This window comes from Sturnira hondurensis, unplaced genomic scaffold (assembly GCF_014824575.4).
Source record: "Sturnira hondurensis isolate 20B ecotype Veracruz unplaced genomic scaffold, ASM1482457v3 Scaffold0013931, whole genome shotgun sequence".
NCBI classification, from domain to species: Eukaryota; Metazoa; Chordata; class Mammalia; order Chiroptera; family Phyllostomidae; genus Sturnira; species Sturnira hondurensis.
Window position 1 is genome coordinate 3,113,163 of NW_028086562.1, and position 11,389 is coordinate 3,124,551.

General features: G+C 61.9%; 1 protein-coding gene across 1 annotated transcript; it reads left to right on the forward strand.

Moving 5' to 3' along the window:
- The first annotated feature begins 2,178 nt into the window (after positions 1-2,178).
- On the forward strand, positions 2,179-10,653 carry LRRC47 (leucine rich repeat containing 47). The gene is made up of 7 exons (XM_037062108.1): positions 2,179-2,829; positions 6,538-6,993; positions 8,135-8,251; positions 8,873-8,988; positions 9,413-9,515; positions 9,730-9,819; positions 9,982-10,653. The coding sequence occupies exons 1-7, from the start codon at positions 2,209-2,211 to the stop codon at positions 10,228-10,230; spliced, it is 1,752 nt and encodes a 583-aa protein (XP_036918003.1). The 5' UTR covers positions 2,179-2,208; the 3' UTR covers positions 10,231-10,653.
- Positions 10,654-11,389: the final 736 nt, after the last annotated feature.

The window sequence follows — 11,389 nt, forward strand, 5'->3', positions numbered from 1 at the left end:
AAAGGCATACATGTTTTCCATATATTTTCACTTAAAAATATTTGCAAAAATACTTAGTTCTTAGGAGTTGACAACATTGGGTGCATTTAAAACAGGTTAGCCTTGCTGGTTACCAAAGAGTTGCACATTTGTGGCGGAGTGACCCAGGGTGGCAGCGTGACCCAAGGTGGTGGCTGGTGGCTGCAGTTTCACTATTAAGGAACTGAGAATAAAGGCTGAAAACGCAGTCACAACTAAGTGTCTGAATTTGGGATGGTAATTAACAATTGAATTTTTCATGACTATGTTGTGGGTATTTAACAATTATTTCTATTTCGTACTTCAGAATATTCTATCAATCCAATTTAAAAGAATTGTATCTATAAATGGGCATTATAGTACAATGGTAAATCCTTTTGATGAAAATTTGCAACTGTTTGATATTTTAACAGTTTTCTATTTGTTTTTATTTCAGGTCAGGTACCAGAGTTATAGAATTTGAGTAATATATTTTTGTTGCTGTTTCAGGACTTAGTTAATTCACCTGGAACACATTAATACAATAAAAAGATCACTAAATACTTGCCAGTTTTATTTTGAGGTTGGTCTAATGGGTCGATTTCTAATTGGTCCTAAAATAAGTTATCTGTCAATGAATTTACTGCTGAAGAAGTTAAGAGATTCTAAGCTTCGCGTACATCAGGGAAGATTACTGATCAGTCTTGCCCTGTGGGGAGCGCCGGTGATCTGTGAGCCCCGGCCGCGCCCGGGGGGGGGGTCAGTCTAGCGGTGCCCTGCACGCTCGCCCCGTGAAAGGGGATGTTTCTATCGCCAACCCCCCCCCCCCGGGCTTTTTGCTTCTAAAATGAGGAAATATGCAGCACTTTATCCATAGATTTGTGGAGTAGTTTTATCCTTTTATCAACTTTGGTAGTCGTTTCTATTTTAAGTTACAATGTAGTGTTTTTCTCTACACAAGTAGGTATTAACTTGAAACTTAGAGCTTCACAGTTTAAAGTAGCAAAAATTACTTCCAACATTCTACCCGACCTGGGTCAGTGGGCGGTAGGGGGAGGGGAGCCTGTGGCTGCAGAAGTTAAAAGGTTTTTTTTAAAGATTTTATTTATTTATCTTTAGAGAGGAAGGGAAGGAGAGGGAGAGAAACATCAACGCATGGTTGCCTCTCGTGGGTCCCCTGCTAGAATCTGGCCTGCAACCCAGGCATGTCCCCTGACTGGGAACCAGCAAGTGCCCTTTGGTTCGCAGGCCCAAGTTCAATCCACTGAGCTACACCAGCCACAGCAGTACTTGATTTTAAAAGGATCCTAGAAGCAGTGGCTGTGCTCTGGTAGCTGCCTCGTCCATGCCCTGTCTCCCACGTCTCTGATGGCCTCGTTTTCTTCTATGCTTGGTCTGCTCTGGGGCTGTCTGTCCATCCCATCCCTTCCCTCCACTGCCAGAGCACAGCAGCCACCAGGTAGGGCTGGCCCTTCAGCCAAGGCCTCACCTGCAGGACCCCTGAGCAGATGCAGCCCGGGGCCAGCCCTAGACACTAGGACTGTGCCATTAAACAGCCCCTGGAAGTTGAGAGTTCACAGTTGCTTGTGAGCTGACATCAGCCCTAAAAAGCTGACGCCACGCTGTGTCACAAGGCTGGCTTGGGGCATTAGTTGGGCTCCCTCCAGAAAAGCGAATCGCTCTCGCTTTGCAGGATAGTAAATTTGGCTTTGCTTTTCAGGAGTAATGTATCACCGTCTGGCTGTCCTCACAGACTTAGCACATGTGAACGGCTCCCAAATTCACGTGACCTTGAGTGTGGCAGGTGTTCAGGCCGTGCAAAAGGAATCGTGCACAGTCTTCGCGTGTGCGGCTTTTTGTACGGCCTCGGTACCACGCGCGCCAGGGAGTGTCGCGCAGCCCCGGGGTGCTCGTCTGCTTTAAGGACGTCTCGCGGTTTACTGTCCGTTCCCCTGCCGAGGGACACCTGGCTGGGGTCCGGCGCGGGCTGCTGCGAAACTATTCAGTCTCACAGCCTACCGGCGAGACGCCCCAAAACCCTGGGGTGGAGACACTGGGCCCAGAGGGCCTGGCGAGGGCGCGCCGGCCGGAGCAGGGGCGTGGCGGGCGGGACGCTCCGGGACCAGGTGGGGCCGCGTCCGCACGCCCCTTCCGGCCCGCGCCGGAAGTGACGCGCCCAGCCCCGGAAGCCCGCGCGGCGAGGGCGGCGCGATGGCGGCGGCGGCGGCGGTGGTGTCGGAGCCCTGGCCCGAGCTGGAGCAGGCGAAGCAGCAGCGGCGGCGGGAGCTGCTGCTGACAGGGCCCGCGCTGGAGGAGCGCGTGCGGGCGGCAGGCGGGCGGCTGCCGCCGCGGCTCTTCACGCTGTCGCTGCTGCACTACCTGGAGGTGAGCGGCTGCGGGAGCCTGCGCGAGCCGGGCCCGGGCCTGGCGCAGGGCCTCCCGCAGCTGCAGAGCCTCGTGCTGCGGCGCAACGCGCTGGGGCCGGGCCTGAGCCCCCAGCTCGGCCCGCTGCCCGCGCTGCGCGTGCTCGACCTGTCGGGCAACGCGCTGGAGGCGCTGCCGCCGGGCCAGGGCCTGGGCCCCGCCGAGCCGCCGGGCCTGCCGCAGCTGCAGAGCCTCAACCTCAGCGGCAACCGGCTGCGAGAGCTGCCCGCGGACCTGGCGCGCTGCGCCCCGCGCCTGCAGACGCTCAACCTCACCGGCAACCGCCTGGACGCTTTCCCCGCCGAGCTCTTCCGCCCCGGTGCGCTGCCGCTGCTCAGTGAGCTGGCGGCCGCGGACAACTGCCTGCAGGAGCTCAGCCCGGACATCGTGCACCTGGCCTCGCTCAAGGTCAGCGGCGCCGGACGGGCGGGCCGGGGCTAGGAAGCTGTCCCCCACACCCCATCGTTGCCCCAGCGCCCCACCCCCGCACTCACCTGGCTACAGCCTCCGGTCGCACCAACTGTTCACACCTGGGCTTCAACGCCTGACACCGTTTCCGAGTTGTCAACAAACACAGCTTCCCTCTGGGGTGGGAGGGGCCGTGACTAAATATTCCTATTTGTGAAACGATGGAATGAGCTCTGTGGAGGGGCCCCCCGGACGCGGCTTGAGGGTGTAGAATGACTAGGGCTCGAGTAACGCCCTGGATGGCCCGTAGTGTGTGGCATATTTCACTGGACCCCAGCCCTGGACAGTAGTGGGGCTGCTCAGATAATCGGCAAATAACTAGTTCTCCTCTAGACTGTGCTGTCCCGGGTCATTACCCACCTGGGGTCTCCAGGCCCCTGGGGGAGTGATTGGCTCTCGACAGGGTTCCATTATGGCTGTTGAGTTCAAAAGGCGGGGTGGGAGGGAGGGAAATCACAGCCACCACCTAACACCAGCCTGGGGGCGCTTGCCCAATGCTCTTTCCCGTTCTACCTTTAAAAGGCAGGTCTGCATTTGTCCTTCTGTTTTTCATACTTTTAATGTGGATTTTTCTTAGACGATAAAATGTGCATACAGCTTAGCAACGGATCCCTTTGCAGGAGGAATTGCTCTTAAGATAGCGCCAGCCCCCCCCCGTGTGTCTGCACCTGCATGCTGTGTGTGCGTGCCGACACACGTGTGTGGTTGGGAGGACCGGACCGGCCTGCTCTGCAGGGCAGGGGCTTGCTGGCGTTTCCAGGGTGATGCTGTGGGGTGCAGTCCCTTTAGGACTCAGGCATGGCCAAGGTGCCACATACTCGGCTCCCTTTTCCCGCCTGATCCCGCATTTTTGCATTAGGTCGGCGTGCCAGGTGTGTGGCTTTATATTGCATCACGCAAGCGTACGGGTACATCTTCTTTGAACCTGTAGCATCTTTCCCGGGGGCCCTCTGTGGTGCCGCCCGTCAAGCTGTCACCCTACTGCATGCGAAGGCCCTTCTTCGCTGCAGAGGGCGTGTCTCATTCGCCGGGCTCCCTCACCTGGTCCGCTCCTTGCAGTTCAGTTAGACCTCCATTGGACTCCGTCCCGTGAACAGACCTGTGTCTCAAAGAGCCTTGTGCAGGGACTACGCGGCACCCCACTGGGGCTTGGGTGTCCCTCAGGCGGGGGAGGCTTTTGGAGACGTGCCATGCAGAGCCACGCTACTGCGCGCACGCTGGGGCTTGGCGGAGAGGGGCGTCCGTCCTTCCCCAAGACCAGCTGGAGTGGAGGAGATGGGAAGCAGAAAGCAAGGGTTTTCGCTCAGTCCCCCCACCTGGGAGACAGGAAGGCAGCAGTGGGTGGGGCTGGGCAGGTCCTGGCCGCATCCCCACCCTAGACTGTGCTGAGACCACAGTCATTTCACTTACTAACAGTTCTCTGTTCCGGGCCTCAGACTCCACTGGCGGCCACTGCCTTGCTGGGGATCACACACGCGTGGCCAGTTCGTCTGGGGAGCCAGGTGGCTGGGCTCCTCTCCCTGTCAGCTCAGGACCCCTCCCTCCCTGGTGGTAGCTCGGGACTCCCAGGCCTCTGACATCTCCCCTGCCCCAGTACCGCGCCCTTCCTCTTGGTTAAATACCGAAAGCCCGGTCCGAGTTGGGGGCAGGCGTCCCCCAGTGAAGTGACAGCACACGAGCCTCTGCCACTCCCCCGCCCCTGTGTGGGGAGGCCGCCCGGGCCCCCGCCTGGTGCCCACCCTCGGGGAGCTGTCTGCACTGCGGGGCCTCGGGTGAGGAAGCTGAGAGATGGCCACACTGGGCTGCCTCCCCTCACCGCGCAGTCCTCCCTGCCTTTGGTGGCCCTGGCTTTGCAATCGCCAGCCTCTGGCCCGGTCATCTTGCTGTCCCCTGGGGAGACCCGAGAGGCGAGTGGGCTCCTCCCGGTGGCGTCTGTCCCGGCACAGGGTCCTGCTGCTGCTGGGCCCCATCCAAGCTGTAGCACGTCAGGAGTCTGATGGAGGGGTGACAGACAGATGTGCCCCCAAATTGCTGGAACGGGCCAGGACAGCACCTTCCAGAAGTTCCCTCTTTCCTGCCAGGCAACATGCCCACTTATGTCACCCAGTGTCACTCACGCATGGGAGACCTCACACACGGGAAAGTTAAAATGTTCGAGGGAAAACCTTTTGTCCAGTGATGAGAGGGTTTGAGGGGGAGAAGCCACCACCCGCAGGGATGAAGATGGCCCCTTACACCCCTCCAGAGCAGGGGGCTGTCTCAGGGTCACACAACCAAGAGTTCGCGGTCCCTTTCTCAACAACATGTCCCCTGCAGAAGCGATGTTCCCAGGAGGCACTGTGGTCTGTGGTCAGAGACTGGCCTGCGTTGCTGTCAGGGTTGCCAGCGGCCAAAAGGGAGCAAGCCCTGGTCCTTTGTGGGTCACCCCGGGCGCTCGTTCCTGGGAGCGAGTTGGGGCGTCACGCCCTGAGTGTCACTGCACATGACCCAGACTCGGCTTCCTGGGAGGACGCCCTGCTCAGCCCCCTGCCCCTGCAGAGCACGCTCAGGAGACCCAAAGGCACCTCCAGTCAGGGCCCCCCACTGAGGCTCCTCCCCTCGGCCTCCCCGGCTAGCTCTTCTTTGCTGCTGGGGCTGGGCCCTTTCATTCTGGGGGTAGACACGTCCCAGCCCCCAGCCAGCCCTGTTCGGGTGCAACCATGAGGGTGACGGCAGCAGAGCTGGGGGGCTGGTTGGCCAAAGCCACTTTGGACCGTGCAGGGGACTGCAAAGCCAACAGATCAGCCCCTCACTCCCCGCCGGGCTCGGGGTGGGCAGGAGGCACACAGTGGCAGCTGGTGGCAGCAGCCCAGCATGCCGGCCACACGCCTGGGCTGGGGACCAAGTGCGCACTGCCCCACCCCTGCCTTTTGGGGCTTGGGGACTGGGTGCAGGCTCCGCCTCTTATGAGAGAAGCTTCCAGGCCCTTTGGAGAGTGCGGTCCTGCCCATGGGTCCCACCCTATCCAGTCCTGCCTGAGTGGGGCTCTGAGCACCCACCGCCCCTCCCACTGCCCGCAGCCCACTGGTGACTGTGGACGGAGCCTGGCCTCCTCCAGGCCACTTCCTCCCCGCCCCTGTTCAGAGTGCTGAGCAACGCCCATGCCTCTTCCAGGTCTTGGCAAGAGCCTGGGGACCCTGTGCGGGACGCCTGCCCACGCACTGCCTGCGTGCGCCACACTTCAGTTTGGGGCGAGCACGCTGACTCCAGGCGTAAACAGTCAGTTCCTTTAACTTACAGACGTCTCCACACCGGCCTGTGGGCGCCTGCTTGTCACCTGAAGTACTCATCTCGTGACCACATGGCTTCTCCCCTGTCTCTGGCCACCTCCTGTCTCTCTGGCCTAACCGTCCTTCTGCAACGTTGCTGTAGTCGTGAGCCAAGGCAGCTGAGGGTCACGACACGTGTCTTGTGGTGACCACGGCAGCATCGCCAGCCCCATCCCCTCAAGAAGCCGCTGGGTTGCTGAGGACAGCCCCGTCCGGGGCTGGGGGGGTGCTGGCCAGCCGGCACACGGGTCGCTGGGACTGGCAGACTGACAGGTGCCCTCCCGTCCCCATCCCAGAGCCAGGCCCAGCCCAGGAGTCTGACGCACTCTCTCCCTTTCAGACCCTGGACCTCTCCAACAACCAGCTGAGCGAAATCCCGGCGGAGCTGGCCGACTGCCCCAGGCTCAAGGACGTCAACCTGCGTGGGAACCAGCTGAAGGACCGGCGCCTGGAGAAGATGGTCGGCAGCTGCCAGACCAAGTCCATCCTGGAGTACTTGCGGGTGGGGGGCCGGGGCGGCGGCAGGGGCAAAGGCAAGGCCGACCTGGAGAAGGAAGAGAGCCGGAGGAGGAAGAGGGAGAGGAGGAAGAGGGAAAGTGGCGAGGGCGAGGAGGAGGAGGTGGACGAGGCCGGCCGACTGCTGCTCAGGGTGCTGCACGTCTCCGAGAACCCGGCCCCGCTGACCGTCACGGTCAGCCCCGAGGTCAGGGATGTCCGGCCGTACATCGTGGGGGCTGTCGTGAGGGGCATGGACCTGCAGGCTGGGAATGCGCTCAAGCGCTTCCTCACCTCTCAGGTGGGTGCAGGCGGGCAGGAGAGAGCATGGGGTGCACGCAGTGGGTATCGCCCAAAGCTGGTCCTGGGCAGGGAGAGGCCGAGGGCCCTGAGACCTAGGCCTGTCCCTTCTGCCTGCCCTAGGTCCCTCCCTGGTAAGTGGGCACACAGCAGGCCCTGGCTCTGGGTGTTGGTGAGCATGCCCCCGAAGTGTGCGTGCCACGGGCTGCAGGGACCTGGTCTCAGTGCCTGGGGCAGCCCGGCAGTAGATAGAGTGTGCCAGGCGTGTCGCGGATACCTCACGCAGACAGAACCCTGTGAGCCCGGCCAGGCCTGGGCCAGGGGCCCGCCCTCCTGCCCTCCCCCGCAGCGCTCACAGCCCAGCCGCACCTCTGAGGACGGCTTTGCTGCCACTGGGAGCCCTGTGCCGGCAGTTGCTGCGTCTGGGCAGAGTTTCTCCTTTCTCTGAGGATCTACACTCTCAGGCTCCCACGGGGTGGGACCAGAATCATCAACTCCAGCTCTGGCTGGTGGCCCATCGGGTGGGCATCATCCCACACGCAGAGATCACAGGTTCAGTGCCTCTGAGGGCCCAGGGCTGGGTCTCAGGGTCGGTCCCTGGTCGGGGCGTGTATGAGAGGCAGCAATGGCTGTGTCTCACGTCGCCGTTCCTCTCCCCACCCCTTCCCCTCTGGAAAATCGGTAGGCGTGGACTCAGGTGAGTGTTAAAAAGTGAATCAGCTCTCACCAGCCTGCTCTGCTGTGAGCTGCTCACCATTTGTTTAGGTTTTAGCCAGAGACTTCCTGCCTGGCAGGTTTCTGTGCAGTGAGCCCAGCTTTACAACAAAAGCCAGGTGTTTGACGTGGGGGGACCCCTGAGCGTGTTCCCCGGAGCAGGGGGAGCAGCAGAGCCTGGGGCGTAGAACCGGAGACCCGGGTTCTAGAAGAAAGCATGCTGGGGTCACCATTCCCTTCAGGTCCCACTCGTGTTCTCTCAGTCACACGTCCTCGTTCAGGAGGGGTTCCCGAGGCCTCCCGGGTGGTGCCCTAGGGTTCGGGGAAGGAGCGGCCCCTATGGGAGCCGGTGGGAATGTCCCCCGAAAGAGAGTGGTGGGCTGGGAGCCGCCCCCCCCAGCCCTCCGGGCCCCCGCTCCCCGTTGCAGACGAAGCTGCATGAGGAACTCTGCGGAAAGCGGACAGCGGCCACCGTCGCCAGCCACGAGCTCCGAGCCGTCCGAGGGCCCCTGCTGTACACCGCCCGCCCGCCGCAGGACCTCAAGGTGACCTGTGTCCTGCTGCGTCTGCAGGTTGCAGTGTTCCTTTGTGTTTTCAAAAAAGCGCACGAGCCAGAGGCTGCCCCCAGCACACCCCTGGTGACACCACGGGGCGGGGAGGGGTCACGTTCGCCTTCGGAAGCGTGCTCTTCTGGGCCGGTGGGGCCTGGAAAGGGGTTTTCTTCGTGCGCTGACCCGGAACCGGAAGTGTGTGGTTCGTGTCCCAGGGGCACGGCCCTGCCTGGTGCTGATGGCCTCTGTGCAGCGCAGGTCCTGGGTGCAGAGGGTCCCAGTGTCCTGTGCGGGCGCTTTGTGCACACACCCCCCACCATCCCACCACCGGCTGCGTTCCCCCTCCACCTTCCAGCCCAGGGCCTTGGAAGTGCCGCTGTGTGGGCAGCAGGTTCAGGGTCAAGCTCAGTTTCAAAAGTGTGTTTGGGTGTTTGGCTTCCGTAGTGACCTCATGTGCCGCAGGAGAGCTGTCAGCTGTGGGAGAGTTGGGCGCGTCTCTGGTGCCACCACCAGAGGGAGTGAGAGGCCCGGAGGGGGGGCGGGGGGGGCGGGGGCGGGGGCTGGTAGCTGCGAGGGTGTGTCCACACGGGCTGACCGGAAGTGTTCACCCCAAAGATCGTCCCCCTGGGGCGTAAAGAAGTCAAGGCCAGGGACCTGGTCCGGCAGCTGCAGCTGGAGGCAGAGGAGCACCGGAAGCAGAGGAAGAGGCAGACTGTGTCAGGCCTGCACAGGTGGGGTCCGACACGGGCCCCCCTTGCCCTAACTGCCGTCCATGAGCCCCCCGAGGTTGCTCGCTCTGCAGTCAGGCCCTCCTGTGTGAGGGAGAAGGCAGGACTCTGAGACCACGGGTCGTGGACGTGCGGGGAGTGGATGCTACTCCCGCGGGGTCCGGGGGGAGGCAGCCACATCACCCACCAGCCCCAGGAAGGCGAACCACCGAGCCCACAGCGTGTGGCCTAGGTCTCACCCAGCCGGGGAACATGCCTGGAGGCCCTGGGACTGCCCTAGCGCACGGAGCGTGCAGGGCACGCTGCTCCCTGGAGCCCACTGGGTGTGCCCTGGACCCCACACCGTCCCGGCGGAAAGAGCCTGGGTTTGCTGGTCCGACCTGGGGCGCGCTGCTGTAGCCCCACCAGGATGGGTCTCCCCACACAGGTACCTCCACCTGCTGGACGGGAAGGAGCAGTACCCTTGCCTGCTGGATGCGGAGGGCGACGTCATTTCCTTCCCTCCCATAACGAACAGCGAGAAGACGAAGGTGGGCCACGTGGGAACGTCCGCGTGTCTGGTGTCCAGGCCTGGGGCCACACCGTCAGCCTGTGCACAGCCTTCTGGGCTGTGCCCGTCCACGGGAAGGTGGCAGTCTGGGCCGAGGGACACTGTTTCCTGAGGTTTTCCTCGGATGCATCGTTGCTGGCATCTGAGTTTGATAAACTTGCTCTTTTCTGAAGTCTTCCTGGTCTCCCTTTCAGATTAAGAAAACGACTTCCGATCTGTTTTTGGAAGTAACGAGTGCGACAAGTCTGCAAATCTGCAAAGACGCCATGGACGCCCTCATTCTGGTGCGTGACCCTGGCACCCTCCGAGCGGCCGGCCGCTGGGGGCCCCGCCGGTGCTGGCTGCCCCCGCTCCCCACACCTGCCTCCCGCAGCCGTCCGGGACCCAGGAGCGGCTTCCCTGGGTCGCCTCTGATCTCCGGTTGAGAAGGTATTTTTCATTTGCAGAAAATGGCAGAGATCAACAAACACGCTTTAGAGAGTAAAGAGGAGGGAGCGGTCTCGGACACAGAAACCGATGCCCTCCCTGGGCAGCATCCGGACGCCAAGACAGACCCCGGCGCCGAGGAGGGCGGGCCTGCACCCCTGCTGGTGGAGCAGGTGCGGGTGGTGGACGAGGAGGGACGCCTGAAGGTGGTGTACCCGTCCAAGTCGGACCTGGACCTCCCTGCCGCCCTCGTCACGGTGCTCCGCTGACACAGCCAACTCTGCCTCCCGTGGGGCCAGGTGTGGTGGCAGCTCACCCACTGCACTGCCCCCCCCCCGCCCCCCGTCCTGTCAACCCTCTGCGTTCTCTGTCCATTTCCAGAAGATTCTGCCATAAAGGCGTGCCATGTGGTCACGTGCTTAAATTCTTCTGTCTGCAGCTCTGACTACGGCTTTTGACGAAGTTGTTTGGAGTGGCAGGGCCCCCTGTTGAGAACGTTCTGAAGTCAGGTGGCCCCACCAGACACTAGATAGAAAAGACCGGGTTTGGTGCCGGGCGCCTAGCTGAGCACGCGGCACAGTGCCCATGTCATCGGCTGCATGGGGCCGCCCTGCACTGTCGCACCTTTCCCCGTCCCACCGCAGAGCGTGCCAGCCCCGTCTCTGGTCCTTCATAAACACTCGTCCCCTCAGTAAGCTGCCTGTCGCTGTGGCTACCTGGTGCGGGGGAGGGCTGTGCGGGGCCTTCCAGAAGCAGCTGGTCACCTGAGCACCAGCGTGGTGCCCGCTGGGCTGGCCCTTCAAAACTTTGCAAAGGAGCCTGTGGTGACATCAGGATGGGCGTCTGGAGGGGAGGAGGCAGGTTTCTGTCCCAGGAGAGGCTCCAGGGCCCACCTGTGAAGGACCAGGGACAGCAGTGGGGACTGTGGAGGGCGTGTCCCACTGTAGGTGCTTCCAGGGTTGGGCTTCACAGCCGCAGACCCTCTGTGTCTGCGTGCGTGTGGTGTGGGCGTGCACACACCCGGAGCCAGAGCGTCCTTGGGGTCGGAGTCAGGGAGCCAGCAGCCGCTCAGGGAGCCAGCAGCCGCACAGGCGGCTGCTGGTCACAGCCTGGCTGGAGGGCAGGAGAGGGCTGCAGCCCCTGTTGTCCAGTGGCGCTGTGCACGCAGTGTCTGTAACCTGCAAAGGGTGACTGTTGTGTTTTTTCAATTGGGGCGCAGGGGTCGTTGTCCATCAGAACCGTGAGGCCCGGGACTGCACGTGGGGGTCTGTGAGCAGAGCACCGTGGTTCCCCGAGCCCAGCCCACTTACTCTGCAGGGTGGGGGGTGGGGCCGGACCCTGGCCCGGTCCTCTCGTCACCACCAAGCCTTCCCATCCTCGTGCCTGGGCTCATGGAGACGTGCCAATGACAGCTGCCCCCCAGCCCCC

What these genes read in the sequence shown, in the direction of transcription:
- LRRC47 (XM_037062108.1), top strand. Translation starts at nt 2,209, where the DNA reads ATGGCGGCGGCGGCGGCGGTGGTGTCGGAGCCCTGGCCCGAGCTGGAG. An exon ending in AGCGCTTCCTCACCTCTCAG is followed by an intron (nt 6,994 to 8,134) that starts GTGGGTGCAGGC and finishes TCCCCGTTGCAG; the next exon opens with ACGAAGCTGCATGAGGAACT. An exon ending in CGAACAGCGAGAAGACGAAG is followed by an intron (nt 9,516 to 9,729) that starts GTGGGCCACGTG and finishes TCTCCCTTTCAG; the next exon opens with ATTAAGAAAACGACTTCCGA.